General features: G+C 40.4%; 1 protein-coding gene across 6 annotated transcripts in view; it reads right to left on the bottom strand.

Moving 5' to 3' along the window:
* PRKD1 (protein kinase D1) overlaps nucleotides 1-15,365 on the bottom strand; it is a 142,032-nt gene extending 126,667 nt beyond the window's left edge. For 4 of the 6 annotated variants that reach the window (XM_056345798.1, XM_056345800.1, XM_056345799.1 and 1 more), the window contains exon 1: nucleotides 14,506-15,363. In XM_056345798.1, coding sequence (XP_056201773.1) covers nucleotides 14,506-14,688 — 183 coding nt within the window. In that variant the 5' untranslated portion in view covers nucleotides 14,689-15,363. Of the gene's footprint in view, nucleotides 1-14,505 lie in introns of all 6 variants that reach the window. The other 2 variants (XM_056345803.1, XM_056345804.1) reach the window with 1 other exon arrangement.
* Nucleotides 15,366-18,595: the final 3,230 nt, after the last annotated feature.

The raw sequence follows: 18,595 nt of genomic DNA, 5'->3' as shown, positions 1-18,595 counted from the left end.
CCAGTATAAATCTGTAACCCATAGCCCCCAATATTGCCACCTAAGAAATTGCAAGAGTAAATTTAGAATATTCTATTGCACAAAACTACATACTGCTACGCAGAAGATGTAACTTTTACTTAATAATGGATAGAGCTTTCTTTTTTTCTTTCTCAGTTTTTATCCCTTGTGGCTGCAGAATCATTCAGGTTGGAAGAGACCTTGGGAGGTTGTCTAGTCCAATCTGCTGCTTAAAGCAGGGTCAACACCAAATTCAGATGAATTGGCTCTAAACTAGAAAAACTAAAAGGTGCATGGGTCCCAAAAGCTGAGAGAACCTCAACATTAGGACTTTACAGCAGCATCTTTCTGATGGCTATGACAACCATATGCCCCCCTTCTGATAATAGTGGGCTCCTAAAAATAGTTTTCCAGTGAGATTTTAACTGCTCTGTGTACTTCCTCACTTACATATCAGCTGAAGTCACAAGAAATGTGAACCTGCAACAAAAAGGGTTTGGCTACTTTGTCTTGTTTCATTGGCAATGTGATAGCATCACAAATCATCATTTCTACACTTCTTTCCCCTATCCTGCTCACTTAGGGGATGACATAGCAAACTCCTTGTTCCAATGAGCAAAACAACCTGTGGGGTATAAGGTCTTCAATAATATATTACCTATCATAAGCTTCAAAACAGAATGTTTCGCTGAACAAGGATCAAGAAGAAGAGAGGTCACCCACCCTTATCAGGCTGATGTTTCTGTATTTTTCACTAAAAAAAATTCAGTGACGTTTTACTCTGATAATATGAGAGCTATTTCTGGCTCCTTTAAAATCAGAAATCTATAAAAATTTCCAGGGCACCAACAGCTGAAGATTACTCTGGGGAAAAAAATCCTTAAAATTAGGAATTAATTAGGAATTAATTTGAAGGAATTTTGTTTAACAAAGAGAAAATAATAAAGGCGGAAAAAATCTTATTTTTCTATATAAAAAGTAAAATTTGATGTGCTAAAATGTTTCCAAAATATAAAAGTTGCATGAAAGCACCTTGATTTTTCCTGCAAACTGACATAATTTCATGCTGAGAAACACTTGAAACACAAATTTTTACATCCATATTCTGATACAACCAATACAACCACAAAAAGTTTCAAAACCATCTAGTAACACTGTCATTTCAAAGGCTGTATACATAAAAGAATTTATAAATACAAGAAATTATTTATCTTTTCTCTTCTTGAAAGGGGTAAGATATATTTTGTTGACATTTACTTTCCATTGACATTTTAGTTACATTTTTCTATTTTACAAAAACAATGCATTTAAAAAAGAAAAAAAAAAAAGAAATAGTAGTTCCTTCCACAGTGTTTCTCTGTCTGTGGAAATTACTGAAGAAGAATATCAAGAAATTACAAAGCAGAAAAATTTAACAATGTATGAAGGGCAACTTCTTTGTACCAGAAGAAACTATAATAAATACAGACTCAACTGTAGAATTGGCACACAAAATATGAGTATCTGACCCAAGAATTCATTCAGAGATTCCTAGCAAGACTTTCATGGTCAAAAATATACCTAGAAGCATATTTTATACTCCATACAAATTTCTCACACAATCTAAAACCAATCCTCAATATATGTTGTCATTAATACTACTATAATTATTGTAATCCTTTTGAATCATTATTTGCAATTAGCAAGCATCTATATACTAATAATCATAATATCCTAACATTTTAGAAACATTCTAAGGATACATTATATAAAAATTCATCAATATTTCTGGTTGTATACATACATCTTTGTACTGTAAATTCTATGATTCATTAAGAATTTCATATGTAGAAGTTTGTAAGTGATTTTTTAAAATATTTTACAAAAAGTAAACAATTCTGTTAAGATTAATCGGTCAAAATCCTGTCTTATTCATATTTGGTCCTCCTCAGTATCAATATGCCATTCAGAAAGGGAAACTAACATGTTAGGGAAGAAAGTGACTTCTTCAGTGGCATGCATGGCCAGCAGGAGTCAGAGAAATACCCAAATACACATTTCCCTGATTCTTTATTTTCTGTATAATATAATAACAAAGTTTGTAAAGCCAGTAGGGAGGTGCCTTTCAATACTGCTGAAGATGCAAACTTCAAAGTGTTGATACTAGTGTTTATGTTTATAATGCTAATACAAAGGATTATTTCCTCAATACAGGCAAAATAATGTGTCTGTAAAGAAAGCAAAAAGTTCTCTCATGCTACATTCATAAATTCTTTATATGTGTAAAGAAAGAACAAAAAAATACAGATGATTCTACTGTAAAGCTTCACATATTTCCAAACTGTTGCACAGCTGGTTGATCACCTAATTCATGAGAATCTGAATGCAAACTTCGGAATCAAATAATAGCATCTGTCATGGATTAGAAGAAATGGAATAGCCATTAACCTTCATAAATGTATTTGTAATGATCATAAAGTTCAGTCTCAATTATTATTTTTTTTTAACTCTTGTTCTATTGTTTATCTGTACTCAGGTAAGCATCACATCAGCATGGCAAGCGATATTCAATTTTGATTGAAACATGTTGGGAAAAGAAGGGGGTAACAAACCACACTAGGGCAAGATTTTTATGCACTCCTATTCAAAAGATGGAAACCAAGCTTTGGCTTGCCCTTTGTGCAGCCTCTCTCTTGCTAGATAATGATTGTTGTTGTTTTCAGAACCTCCACCTTGACTGCTGAATAGAGGGGAAAATGGTAACATTATTACACAAAAAAACTGATTTCTTAACAGAAAAAATATGCTTCCTAAATTAAATGTGTACAATGCAACTTCACTCATCAGCAATGGATGAGATAAGTTCAGTATTTTAGGGAGACCCATGAAGGCTGGGGTGGTTTTTTTCCTTCAGATCTTTTCCTGAGGCATTTCCAAATATCTTCCAGCAACATTTTACATATCGATTACTTACCCCTCAAATAAGGAACCAGACATCTGCTGACTTTTAAAACTGACCATATGAAGTTTTTTCTTCTTAGGCCATCTTTGAATAAACAGGTCTGATTTTCATTGGCTTTAAAAGTTTAAAAATTCTTGTTTCACACTTCAGTTTTCAAAAGCAATTTTATCATTATTCTCTTACCTAGGTTATATCCAAAAAAGTGAAACTTGCCAAACTGTCAGTAAAACTGCCACAAATTTGTTTTTCCCTTTGCAACATTAAGCACTTACTTCTGGGTAAACAGAGTTATTTAACAAAATTATGTAACCACAACATGAAACAGTAGCTTGAATGTTACCAAAACATTGTTAACATTCTTACATTTAAATATACAATTGCACACACAGTACCTTACAATATGTTGAGAAAACAGCAGACAAATTCTAGCTTGGACTGTATGCCCCGATTTTACTCAGCAGCTGTCTAGCAGTCTAGGTCAGATGCCTGAATTACACACTGCAGCCATTTGATAAGAGCCTGTTAAGCATGGGAACAATGAGCAAAGGTGGTGGAGGAGGAAAAACAAGACTTAATACAACAAACACTAACTTCAGCTTTGCTGGCGTCACCTTGCCCTTCCCTCTGTGCTCCAATAGCAAGGTGAGGGCTAAATAACACATCTTTTTTCCCCACGGAACATATCTAACACGCACATGTTCTCCTTCCAAAGACAGATAAATCAAGCAAGTCCTCATCAGTTAATTTCTCAAGCAGTGCATTATCTTCCTTGAGAAATTACACATTGTTCCACTTACAGCAATCTTTGCAGCAGATGGGTGTATCACTTCGTTTTATCATTCCTTCCTTTCATCTCTGCACAGACCGACTCTTCACCATTCCAGGAGGACAGATTACTCAGCACGTCCCTCCTTGTGTGGTGGGACACAAAAAAAATGTGACACTTTTTTTTTTTTTTGAATTCATGAGATTTGAGGTCTTTATTTCATATTGAAAGGGCTGGTGGTTTTTACTATTTTTGCTAACCACAGGTTGCCATGAGGAACTTCTGTGCTATTGCCCACAACCTAAGACAGATTTCTCATTGGGTTTTCTTTGAAGATACTGCTGATAAACTGCTGGTTTTAATGCTGAGATATCATTCCGTGTGGCTTAAGATGTGGTGTAATAACCAGCCTTCCAGTACACCTTGACTGCAAAGTACTGAAGGCAGTGCCTTCTTCCCTGTACAATATACCATATAATAAGGTTCTATTTTAACACAGGCTGCTTAATACCTCTTAGGCATTAATACAACAATTGTACACGCATAAACAAAGATCAAAGGCACTGTTAGAAATAGTGGTTTCCAGATGTTTTCTACCTCCTCCTCAGTAGGTAAATTTAACTGTCAGCTATAACTTTTAATTTTTAAATACACAAATCGGAGACAAACAAGATGCTACAGATACAACACAAAGCATGAAGAAAAAAACCCACAGACTGATTAAAGCCATATATAGGTTGTCAGCTGCTGAACAAATTATAGCTGTGTCTGATAGGGGTATGCCATTACTTTAACTTGAATATTAGTTTGATTGACCATGATGAACTGCATACTGAGAATCACAGAAACACTGGAACCTCTGGAAGTTACCTAGTCTGACTACTCACTTATAGCAGGACTATGTCCAACACAAGGTTTTGTTTACCAAAGTCCAAAAAACAAAGGATAAAGTTTCCACCACCTTTCTGAATATCTGTTCCAGTACTGTGCTTCTTTCCAGGCAAAGAAGTTTTTTTCCTAATATCCAACCTGAATCTCTTTCAAACTATAATTTATAGTCCTTGCTCTTTGTTTCAACCTCTGTCACTAGCTAGAAAAGTTTAGCTTTATCACCTTTGTAATTCCTCCTGAAGTACTTACTTCACATCAAAACAAATTCAACACCAGAATACAGCTCAGAACCTCCTTGGTTTTGTGACAGTTGCCAAATAAATCAAATAGACGGAAGAAAGAGGAGATTTACATTGAATGATCGTTAAATCTAGATTAAGAACTGAAAGTCAAGACACTGGCATTTGTTTCTAGGCTTGAAAAGTGTGTCATTCTCTGGTCGAGTTCACATGGCATGAAAACAAAAAGCACAATCACAAACACAGTTTGAAGATGCACTAGAGATACGCTTCTAGATGTAGAGCACAAGTGCCCATTTCCCAAATTGTTTGACTTTACCATACTTTCTGCCTAACAATCTGTTAGCTGAACTTTTTCTGCTACAACACCTTACCAAGTTTCTTGTGACAAGAAGGCCAGCAGACATACTGTTATATGAGAAGGATAACATATAGACAGCAGAATTTAATTTACCTTGGGGAATGAGGATAAACACATAGTCAAGATTCAAAAGATACTCTCCCCTAATCTAATGTCCCCACCCCCACACAGACTCTTACCAGATTGTTTCAATTTTCACTCTACTTTTTCCTAATATTTTGTGTAGGACAGCCAACTCTTGGGGAAAAAACAGTGAAAACTATGTGGGTTTGGAACTGGACAAACTCCTACTCACATTCTACATATTTTGCTGCATTCCTTTTTTTTTTTTAGAAGTGGGTATAATAAATGTACCAGAACAAAAATTCACATATATTACAAATATCTGAAAGGTTGTATTTTATGATTTCTTCATTATTTATTATTATGTTTATGATTATTTCCCATTTTCCTAGATGTAGTTTATTTTGTATGGCAATACTAAATCCTCAGACTGATAAAATCAGCACTTACAACATTAGATAGCATAGTCAGCACATCTAGTCACATCATGTAAACAGACAGCAAAGCTGTAACGTAACCCTCCAAAGTTGATGTAGAGGGAGTTTGAACTACAGAGCAAAATGCGAAAATCATTGCAGCTAGACTGAAAACAGTGTTGATAACTCACACTGTCCTCCTTTATCAGTCAGGTTTCCTTGACCCACAGACCCTCATCTCATGTGTCAAAACTACAATTTAAAAAGTTTACATCACATAAACAACCCTTTGCGGCCTAAGGATCCTTAAGGCTTTCAGGACTCATTCAGTCTCAATGCAGACCCTAGCCTAGCACCCATAAGTTACCCTGGTGCTGCATAAATTCCATATGGTGCTGCAAACAGGGAGGACCATGTTATATTTACCACGATGGTCCACATACATTAGTAATTTCTATTTTTATGTAAAAGGATTTCTCAGGTGGTTAAAAAAAAAAAGAGAAGGCAATATGGAAGTTACTGGGTTTAAGGATAAGCATCTCTCTCTCAGGCAAATTGCCTCATAGCCAGAATGCTGCTCCCAGTCCCAGCTGTGTCTTGTCTGCGCTTTTGCAACTGACAAGATGCTAACAAAAACTATTTCTAACACTTGGGAAAAAAAAAAATGTATTTCTCAAGGTTGACTTCTTTTTTTTCATAACTTGAGGAGAGAAGAAACAGAACAAGCTTTCAAACTGCACAGGACACGTTTGGATACAGTTCTTTTGAAGCGTACAAGATAAAGGTTTAGAGCTAGCAACCATGCTCATGGTTTGCAGCCTCTCTTCATACACCTTGTGCTCAAAATTACATTGGAAAGACCTTTTTATGCCAGTCACTAATAAAAGCCTCTAAACGCCTCTTTCCCTCTCTTAGGGAACAGCCAAGATCCAGATTAGATGAAATGTGTTCATGTTACTTTTTAAAAAAAGAATAAAATTCGGTATTTGATAAATTTTGATCAAAAAAACCAGCTATGTTCTAGCTTTAATGTCATAACACTGTTTCTGAGCTGGTTCTGACTGCAGAAGAGGCACACACAGCAGGCTATGGCTATGTAATAGACAATCACGGTATCTATGTACATGTTGCATGGTAGGAGAAGTGAAAGCTTACCTCTTGATCAAGTTTTCCTCAGGTGAAAAAGGAGACTTACAAACAACAAGCAAAAGGAAGTCACAAATACACAGAGGAAGTCAAAGTAAAAAAATCCAGTGTATATCACTGTCTGTGTCTAACTTTATGTCTATGCATACATATATCACTGTAATATGTCCACACTACTACCTCTACATTATAGGGTGATACACTACACTGCCTTCCTAACCTTCACATGTTGTTCCAGCAGACAAAACCAGAAGAGCATTTAGAAGCAAAAATCCACTTCATGAAGTAGCTGACTTGAAGTGCATACTTCAAGGGTTTATACTTTAAAAGTTCGAAGACGACAGATACATACAAGTTATTTTAATCTTATACACGTTTTTTGAGTGACATCAAGTCTGTCATCATCTTAAACTGTTACATGGATAGAAATATTTAAAAGAAGAGTCCCAAAAAGCAAGAGATCATTTAGCAGTACTAAAAGTCTTGTATGAGGAAGAAGAAAGTTGAAAGCCTGTGAAAGAAATCTGGTTTGGTCGGCAAAAACCTGGACATTCACAGGGCCATCACAAGCCAGAAGGATGTAAACAAAGGTGATGGCTGCGTAGGGCACTGAGAATTTCATGCTGGGCATCCAAGCTTACCCCAGCGAGTGTCCCACCAGCCAAGCACAGAAAGGCATTGTTTCAGAAGCGTTCTCTCCCAAAGCTGTAAAGCACAATGAACGTAACATGTATGGGAAGAAAATCACTGTCAAAGATAGGGGGGAAGATATCTCAATGAAATGGGGTTTTATTTTTTTTTAATTCTCATATATGCCACATTCTTTTGGAGTTAATGAGACACGACAAAAACATTAGGTAGCTTTTCTAGCAGAGCCTCTAGGATCAACCCTGTATAAGAGACACAAGTCTGACACTGAAAAATGAAACAAATATTTTACTGGAACACACCCTACAACAGATTTCAAATCTGTCCCAAAACTGACAATTTGACATTTTGCAAGAAGCATATAGCATCTCCAGAAGACAATTTGAAAGAGAAGTCCTCCTCCAAGTGGCACGAGCCAAGTACAAGTAAATTGCTAGCACCGAGTAAAGACACATATACATTGTGTTGTATGAAGACCAATCAAGTATTTCTAGAGAATAGAACACCTACACTTTGCATAAACACTTGGGAGAAAGATTTTGTTTATATACTATATTGCACCTGTATAATTGAAGCCATATTACATAATGTCAACATAAACCTATCTGATGTCAATCAGAGGGCAAAGTCAACAAGTTAGTGATGGCCTGTACATTATACAGAAGTAATTTTAAACAACCTACAAAATACACATGTGCTCATCACAGGTTGCTCGAGACAGACAACTCTTATTATCAATGTAATTAATTTGTCTTTATCAGTTGTAGTTCTTAATTTCACATAGCTTTACCTCAAAAATTCCACAGATGTCCTGAAAATAATTGCTAGCATAGTCACTTAAAAATAAAACAAAAAAAAACCCAACACAATACCAAGGGGAGGGGGAAAAAAAAAAAAAAAAAAAAAAAAAAAAGGCAAACATCCATTTGGCAGATGTTTTTCATTGAAATAGTTTAATCTACAAAATACAGTAAAAATAAGAAACCAGAAGTAACAACAGGCAGGCTTCGAGAACTGTGCTTGGTTCCTTACAGGTAACCAGAGTATAACACACATGGTACCCATACAGCCAGATTTTGTCAAACACAGGAAAAAAGAAAAATCTAGAGAAGAGCAGTTTTGGATGTCTGTGAGGGATTTCCAGAAATCACGGGAAAAAAACCTTTGGACAAAGTCTGCACAAATCCACACTGGGATTTGACACATACCAGGCTTTTCACACATAATCCACAGCACAGATCACCCTTTACAAGCAGTAAAATCACCGCACTTTCAGGATGCAATGAGCTTTTTGTGTGTTCTCAGGTCACCCATGTGGTTTATGCCCAATAAGTTTTGTATCAGACAGATAAACCAGACCTCAGGTATTTCAAATTCACTGAGCATTTACGCATTTCTGTCTGGGAAATGTTGCAGCTTCATTAATAAATTCTATCCCTTCTCTGGCAATACAGCTGCATATTATCAGCAATGAGAAAAGCATCTCATACACTTATTCATCTACTTCTATAAAATCATTATGGAAATTATGTATTTCCTGGGGGAATCATCAGTAGAACTAACACAAGATCAACATATGACTCCTTTTGTAATGCCTTTAAAAATTAAAATGTCATCTGCTTTGGTTACAAGCCTGTCCTCTATCCAAAGCCCCATTTTACTTCTTATTTTATGAAAATTCATTCGATATCCCTCAATCTCTGTCGAGGCATTTCTCAAGTGCTATAGATAAGTTTGTGGCATTATATCCATTTTTCTCGTCTGCATCACTGACAGGATAGATTAACAAAGTTAGCACTTCTTTAAAATCCTACAGTTTCTTTAAATTCAGACTGACTCCCTTTCATCAAAGTTATGCCTTTCCTAGTGTTTTCTCACACATTCTCCATAAGTAATTTTAACTAATATACAAACTGATGTTACATACATTGACTTACAGTTTCCAGGGTGGAGAATAATAAATGCAAAGTCAATAAAAGATTAAACAGTAAACACCAAAAGTCTCACTTGAGTTTGTAAGAGTGAGATTGTTAGAAAAGTACTTTCACTTTGCAATATGTTTATATGCATAAGGACAAGGCACCTCACATTCCTCTAATGATATTTAACAACTTGGTGTTTTCACAACACAGGCAGAAGGAAGCGTTCAGTGCAAAGACTCACTTTAGGAGAAAAAAAAAGCTTAATATTTTGTTACCAGCATACACCAATTGAAGACTCCGTGAGAATGTAACTTTAACCAATAAATAGCAAATCTGTACTAACTTTTCCAGAACATTTGAAGACTACAGCCAAAAATGTAGTGGATATACAAAATGCCTATGCCGGTGTGTTTGACTGAAGGTATATGAGCTTTGGTCAGCAATGTAACAACCTGTCACAGTTTCTCTGTTTACCCTGAGGCTGAAAATCTTTCTAGTATACTATTGACCCTGACTCCCTATCCCACTCCAAAGGAAATTATTTCATTACCACCAGGCTCTTGTTTATTTTTAGGAGTTTGTAAATTGCAGTGCGGCAAAATATATTATCCATATAAACACACCTTGTATGTTCTCCATGGCCACTCAAAACCCCTGCAGAAAAGGTTTAGCATATCTTCTTGTCAACCTTTAGAAAAGCTCCTTTCTTCACTCAAAGCAAAAGTTTAAAGATTCCAGCCTGAGAAAAAAAACCTAAGCTTATTTTATCTATTTAAGTTAGATTCCTCTTACCAAGGACAACCAGAAGCACAGGTGGATGCATACCTGTTACTGAACACGTTTGGTTCCATTCTCAGGAATACTTTTAAAAGGCTTTTGGTTTCACTTGTGACGATTCTCTTAATTTAACACTGAAAACCTTACATAAAGATTAATCTGGGCACCGTATTCCAGCTGCAGTATGCCACCTGAACTACCTTTTTGCTACTTTTTTGTCCCTTACCCTTCCTGAAATGGCCTACTTCCTGTTTATTACTTTTTTCCCCTCCTACTTTGAAATTTCAGAATTATGCAACCCAGTGAACCATCTATAACACTATTTTTATAAACCAGTCTGAACTACACATTGCCTACACAGATCAGATTTTGTTTCCTCTGTTTCAGATCAAACTATTTTTTTCTTGTATTTGTTGTCTATGTTTCCTATTCCTTGCAACTTCTCTGCCTTCAAATGCCGGAGGCCTAGCCAACATCTGATGTTAAGGCTGACCTAAGGGGTATTTTATAAAACCCACATTCTCAAGTCAAATAATGTTACATTATATATTTACTCAAGAACTCCAAGTTTTCAAAATTTGGCAATGCCACTACAGTAGCCCAACACATCGTATGTGAGGTATAACGACTGCAAAGAATTTCAACAAACAGAAAATATAAATAATAACTAGTTTCCCCTTTGAATTAAAATTGTATGACTTTGTATAAAAAAAAATATCTTTAAAGATTCCTTCCTTCATCTTGCGCTAGTAAAAAGTCTTTGGCAACACAATGACTGCAGACAATTAAAATCAGGCCACGTCCTTACTCAGTGCACTTTTGCCCTGAAGAAGTGGGTCTCGTGTCTGCAGCTAACCCAAAATGGCCAATAACTCAAACTATTTCTCTTCAGAAAACAAAGACTGTATTTTACAATATCCTCCCACTGTTCCTGCGGGGGAGGCAGCCTAGAAGTCAGCGACACATTTTGCAGCTGATCCTCATTTCTTGTCAACCACATCATCATTTAAATGCTAAAATCCCATTTCAATTGAAGAAAAATGACCCCATGTGAACAAGTCTCAAGGTTTTCATGCCAATGGTTCTAAGAAAGACAAACAAAATACACAAATGCAAAGGAATCAAATTTCATTGTCTTCTAGGCAGTTAACAGATTTAAATGTTTTGGAATTTATGCCTGAAACTGGTACGTACCACTCCATCTTCAGAGCTGTTAAGATTTCCATAGAGTTATCTCAGGATGAAATTTCTGAAAGAACGCCTCTCATGGACAATGAAGAAAAAGACACCCTTTTGCTCATTCAATTTTTTACATCATATACAGGCAGAATATTAATGTAATTACATTCTCTACCCAAATTAGAAAAACCTAACCTTTGCACTTCAGATGCTGTTTAAAGTCCACTAGTGTAAATATATGCAAATGTGTGTTTGTTTATATCTAAAGATAACCTTATAAAACTGTCATTGCTATGTATAATTTACATAATATGCACGTGCATGCACATATTTATTACTTATAACTAAAACCATATAAAGATATAGAAATAGTGGTTTTACACATACATACACACATGCACACCTAAATACATCTCTACACACACCCCCTCCATATTAACATTCTCAGGCCTAAATAATGGTCCACTCTGCACACTGTGAGCAGCTTAGTTCAACATAAATTTTGAATACCACTAAATTAAGTTGGTGTATAAATCTCTGCACTATAAGGGTCACAAATATCTTGAGTCAGGTATAACCACATTACTGTGGAAGAGGCTCTCTATAAACAGATCATCTGACACTGATACTAAAGGAATTCAGCACAATCCTAAAAATAAAGTTGTGTACGAGGGGACTGCTTTAATATTTAACAGCACGCCACAGAAACAGAGTTGATTTTAGCAGTCTAACATGACAGCCAAAGACAAAAACAAAATCACATATTCTCATCCTTATATATTGCTTAAGCAATCCAAACCGCACAGAGACTTTGGGACAAAAATGTTACCTGGAAGGCCACTACTTTACAGACCCAAAGAAATTTGAAAATACTGTGGTATTTCAATAAACAATACTTTTTACAGTATAGTCTCCTGCTTGAATGTGATAAGCGAGTACATCTTTCTCATAAAAATCCAGGGTAAACTATGCTTCAAATTATTTCAGGAGAAGAGAAAAACACAAATCTGCAACACACAAAAGTTAACTTGTAACAGTTCTAGGTACTACATAATGTCTTTGAAAAGCAGGTCTCTGCCACTATGCTAGGTAACTTCGTATATGTAACCATCCTATCATGTTTAGTAAAATTGTTAGTGAAGTCACGTATACAAATATACTTGAAGGTTTAAGCCTAAAACAGAGATTCTGAGGACCAAATAACACAAATTAAACTACAGAGCAGAGGAGGTAGAGGCCACCACTTGACAAGGGAAAAAACAAAACAAAACAAAAACAAAACAAAAAAACCCAAACAACCACAAAGTCTGTCTGTCTTCCCATTTTCCCTTTCTGCCACTTTCTTCTCAACAAGAGCTTTGGGAAAGCAAAGCAGATATTTGGGCTTCGAGAAACTGACTAGAAGAAGGTTCCTTATTCAAGTGTGCTCTGCAGAGAAGCAGCTAAATGATACTTTTTTATGTAGTCAAGAAAATGCAACAAATTCAAATGTTCAAAATTTTTATGTCAGTATTTAGTCACCTAAATCCAACTCTATAAGCACAAGCCAACAACGTACCATTGTCTAAAGAAAATGAGATGTGCTAGCAAACGAGGATTGGAGTCAAGTTTACAGTAAACCCCTGAAATGAATAAACTACTGAAGCACAAAAATATGCATACAGCAATCTTAACACTTCCATTACTACTAGCACAATAACTTATGAATGGTGAAGTATTAAAAGTATTTAAGTTGTTTCTGACATGTATGTGACCAAGTTAACAAGCTCTGGCCTAGCTCTGAAAGCAGATATGGTAATGCTAAAAAGAAGGGTACACCCTTCTTCAGAATCGATTAAAGCACGTAACCATTTCTTAAACTACAAAAAATACAAAATTTAGAAATGAACATGCATATTTGATACTTTTTTGAAAACTTCACTAGTTGCTCTTCAGAAAAAAAGGAAATTCTGCTATTTAGTGAAGTTCAGATTGATGGGCTCTACAAACTGACATAAGGCAAAGCTCTCAACTTTGAAAATAAAAAAAAATATCCCCGCCTGAAATTACTTCCCTTCAGTAAAGACAGGGGGGAAGCCCAACTTTTCCCATCATAACCATCCTGAATATTTAGTCTTTTTATTTATTCTTTGCAATCACGACGTAACTTTCACGTGGGTCTTCCACACCGCACACACCGGTAAGGCAGAACTTTATTTCAGCGTGCCACACGCTCGGTACCACACCGAAATGGGAGAAGGCAAGGGACGGCGCAGATTCAGGCGCCGGCGAGGTGGCTTCAGCGGCTGGCCCAACCCTGAGCAGTACCTGCGCCTGCCGATGCCACCGCTCCGCAGCGACGCGGGCCGCCCCCGCGGGCGGTGCCACCTCGTTCCCCGGGGTCAGCGCTGCAGCCGGCGGCGCCCCCCGCCCGGCGGCCGACCCACCGCCGCCCGCAGCAGCTGCCAGCGAGGGCTGACTCAGCCCCACCCCCCACCGCGGCCACCTGCCAGCTCCCGGGGCTGGCACCCAGCGCCAGCAGGTCCCTCTGCCCCCGGCGCGGCGCCCACCCCCGCGGCTGGCACCGGCCCACGGCGGGCAGCGCCGGCGCCGCTGCGGTGCCCCCCGGCCCGGGCTGCCCGGCACGGCGGCGGGCGCGCCGCTGTGAATCCTGGGCTCTTGGGGCTGGTTTTTCCTTGTTGCTGTTTGCCTTTTTTTTTTTTTTTTTTTTTTTTTTTTTTTTAGTGTAAAGTTTCCTCTGCCAGCAGAGGCCGGGACAGCGCGCGGACTGCCCCAGGGCGCCGCGCTGCCATCGCAGCTGACAGGTTTTCTACCCGCCACCCCCCCCACCCACCCCGCCCCCCCGCCGCCTTCCGCAGCATTAAAAAGCGGGCAGATAGATCCGGCTGGGGTTTGTTTTAAACAACAGTTATTAGCACAGCTAATTGCACCCACTGCCAAACAAAATAAGAGTCAAGCTGGCATGCGAGCATCCCGCATGGAGCCTCCTCGGCACCGGGGGGGGGCGGGGGCGGCAGAGACACGGGGAACTTCCGATCGGTGTCGCCAGCCCCGGGAGGCCGAGGAGCGGAAAGTTCGCTGCCACCAACAGCGCTGCCGGCAGCGGCTGCGGCGGGCGGCGGCGGGAGGGGGCTCGACTCCGGGGGTCCTTCTTACCTTCTGGTCGACGATGGAGCAAGCCATTTCCCGGACGTGGGCAAGACTGAAGTCCCCCGAGGAGTCCTGCAGCAGCAGCACCGGCTCCCGGCTCAGCCCGATCTGGAGGTGGAAGGCGACGCCGCCGCCGGCAGCAGCCCCCGGCAGCGGGCTGGGCGGCCGGAGCAGCGGAGGGGCGCTCATTGAAAACTTCCCGCCGGAGCCGCCGCCGAAGCCGAGGGGTCGGGGACGCCGCAGGAGAGGCGGGCGCCGCGGCGGAAAGTTTGCGGCCGCCGCGGAGGAGCCGGGCGAGTTCCCCCGCGAAGTTTCAGGGAAGTCGCACCGCGCTCCTCCCGGGTGAAAATGGCGAGGGGAGGGGGGGCGGCGGGCCGGGAGGATGCAGACAGGAAAAGGCGGTGAGAGAGACGCGAAGGGCGAGGGGGGAGCCCGGCCCAGCGCGCCGAGGAGGTGCCGCCGCTCCGGCTGTTGGCGCTGTGCGCGGCGCGGGGGCGGGACGGGCCGCGCCCTCCGCCGGGACGGGCCCACCGCCCAGCTGGGCCGGGCCGCGCCGCTCCGCCACCACACGGCGGCGGCTGCCCCCCCCCGCGGCGGGAGCTCGCCTCGCCTCGCCTCGGTTCCCAGTGTCCCGCCCCGGCCCAGTCACTGGGCTGCGGGGGGCCGAGCCTCAGCTTCCCCCGTCACCCCCGTCGGGCAGCACCTCAAAGCCGCCTTCGTCCCGCCTCGCCCGGTCCTCTGCGCCTCCCGGGCCGCAGGTGGAGGCCGGCCCTGAGGAGAGTCGGGGTTTGCCCTCGCTGTCGGGCAGCACGGCGGCCTCCGCCGGGCGGGTGGCGGTTGCGGCCCCCCAGGACGAAGAGAAGTGCCGGGGCAGCGGGAGCCCGGCCGCGCCGCCTCCTCCAGCAGCCCCCGCAGGGCTGGGGGAAACAGCAGGGGAGGGCTCGCACCCACCTCTCCTCCAAACCGCCCTCCAGCTTCACCAGCCCTCTGTCCTGAGGAGGAGCTCCCTGCCACCTAAAACCGGGACGAGTTATCTCTCCCAGCCTTCAGGATCAGTGCAAGACCCATCTGTTTGCGCAAGCAGCACCGGTGGCAGGCAGCGTTTGCTCTAGAAGTCCATCACTAATCTCCACTTGGAAATCTGTGAAGGCAATGGGAACATGAACTGAAAATATTTTAGGTACAAAGAGAAACTTCTCAGCTGTATGTGTGGCACCTGTAATGATGGCAGTACTAAATGTATGTTTCTAAGTACAGTGTTTGATGAAATTTACAACCTGTTTCTTTACAGACTGCTTTTCTGACCAAATGCACAGCTGCAGTGTTGTTTCGTTTTGATCAGCTGTCATATTAGGACCTATTTTTCTATTGTCAGCTCACTTACCATCTGGGATTTGCACGTGCACAGCACCTTACTATCTATATAAGTTTTGAATCCCTTTTGTTGGTGAATGTTCCTTTGAAATTGCTGCATTTTAATCTGCATCTTCTACAGACTACCAAATCTGCTGCAAACGTCAGCACTCTAGAATGAGATGATTACAAGGCCCACTTAGTTGACTTTTTCTTATTACCTGAGGAGTAATACTTGTCTTCAACCATATTCTTTGGTTTTGCTGTTGAAAGTCATACTTAATTTTGCTGTTGTCTGCAGTATTTCTTTAGGAACTAATCAGTTTCAGTACAGTAGTGTACCCTGGCTATGCTGGTTAAGCGTTGCAACGGGCTCTTTCCTCACAGCTTCCCACATACTAGATATTTTGGTGTTTGGATATTTTGCAGCATGTATGTTTATACTCCCAGGTCATAGCCTGCTGAGGCATTATAACTTCTGCAAGCTTCCAATGATCCCATAGTCCAGCCAGCTTTTCTGTACAGGAGTCAGCATGGGATAATTGCAAGGTCCATGGCTGAATCTGTAGCAGGAAGGGCATATGAGGTCCAGGTGCCATCCCTGATTGGCTGTCATAAGTTCAAATGCAAGGCAAGCACCACATCAGGTAGCTGGTGGTAGTTTCTTTTCTTCGAGCTGCAGTTCCTACTTCTCCCCTATTGAAAGAAGCACATTAGAAGATCCTGCAGCCTTGCTTCATTGTTCAGGTGATCTTTGAATGCAGTAAAGTGTCACCAGCTACTCTCTGAGTGTGTCTTCCTTACAGCTTGCTGTGGCAAAAGCAGATGTGGCTTTGATGGCAACATGGGTGGTGAGTTCTCCCCCTCTCTCCTGCCTTTGCCATATTTAATTACAGGATCACGTGATGATATTTGCTTTCAAGGGAAAGAGTGGAAAAATGACAGCTGTATATGACCTTAGCTACTATACACTGTGTTACAGCTCTTTTGCCACTCTTAAAGTAACCAAAGAGGAGAGGTAGCAGTGGCAATGCTGGGAATTGTATATCCTTGGTTTTCTCATCTATGCGATATCTAGTGATAGAGCTCATAGGTTGTGACTCACCCACAGGCCCACATCCTCTGTGCAGACATTGACACAAGTTTTTCTTCAAAAAGAAAGATTACAGTGTTTGAAAACAAAGTTGTAGGTTTCTGAGTTGTTTGATTAGTGTATCGGCCATGTTGGATACACCTTTGTAACCAGAATACTTGAGGGCAGGACTTCTTCAGCATTGTCAGCCAGTCATATACAAATGCTGTTTATAAAAGGTTTCAGTGAAATCACATGATGTGATCCTGAGTACAACCTGGCCTGTTGTACTGACTGAAATGTCATCTATTTCATGATCCTTCCAGATGGGAGAATTATTGTGCTGATGCCAAGGAGGGGGAAAGACTGTCCGCAGCAGTCTGTTCTCTTCCCTGTGACCTGATACAGTGTGTGTGCCTGGTTGAGCTGATCTGTACATGCACAGCTGGAAAAACTGCTGGAAGTTTAGGTTTCACTGTACCTGTGCAGATCAATTAAGCAGTACATAAGCTGCCATTTGAACTTGCAGGGCAAAAAATTACTTTGCCACACACAGTTTATGCATCTACCTACATACAGGAAGAGGGCAGTCAGCAGAGGATGTCAGTGGAACATCACATTTTGAAAACTTTTCCCAGGTGCACCCAAAGTATAGTTGCTGTAATGTTACTTCTAATTACTCTGTATTACTGCTGTATGAAGGGTGAATGGTGGTCTCTGTAGGTTCTCATGGACTGGACACTTGACCCTCCACTTCAATGCCTTTCTGAAACTGTTATCTTTCTTCTGTTCTTTCAGCTTACTACCTTGTACAGATGGAATTCTATTCTCTTCATTGGGAATAAGAAACATCCCCTTCAAGAAGTTTTTTGTTGCTTTCTGCTTTTCTCTATCTGTGATGTAACTAGTCCTTTTTGAGGATCCAGGTTTACATTTATTTTTCTGCACTTTAACACAAGCAATTACATAGTGCATATATTTTAATTAAAAACCCAAACAAACCACAAACACCTAGCCAAGAATAATCCAGGATATGCCCAAACAATGGAGAATATTCTACAAGGTGGTTTCTTTCATATAGGTAACTTTAGTTTTTAGGTCAAAGTTGTTGACCTAAAATTCAGTTCTGATATGTTTATGTAGAGTAGAACACAGCTGATTACAATGAGATGATTACTACTGGCATTATGAGGCATGTAGTGGAGTATCATACCTAATTCTGGGATCAGTATTTTGAAAAATAGGTTGCTCGGCAGTATACTCAATAGTATAGTGAATCTTGTCAAGGAGAAAAGCATAGGACTAAAGCAGAGAAAGCAGTAAGAAGCAGCAGTCTCTGGAAGCTGGATAGAAAGTGAGACTGGATATAAAGCTCAAATTTAAAATAATGAAAATTATTAGTTATTAGAATGAATAAGCAAAGAAAATTACAGAGAACCTTTTTTTAATGTTTTCAAATTTAGACTAAGAGTTTACTCACAATGTTTTTGGGCTCAGTACAATTAGCACAGCCCTTCTTTGTTTCCCAGGGTCAGAGTGGAAGATAATTGCCTTTAGCTGTTTGTTATGTTCTTAATGGGATCCAAAAAAGACAGGCAGATTTTGACAGCACACACAAATTCAAAAGTATAAAGATAGTGATCTATCCATCTTCTTTGAAAGAAATGTATG

The sequence above is a fragment of the Falco biarmicus genome, chromosome 7 (assembly GCF_023638135.1).
Source record: "Falco biarmicus isolate bFalBia1 chromosome 7, bFalBia1.pri, whole genome shotgun sequence".
NCBI lineage: Eukaryota > Metazoa > Chordata > Aves > Falconiformes > Falconidae > Falco > Falco biarmicus.
This window is presented reverse-complemented; position numbering and strand designations above follow the sequence as displayed.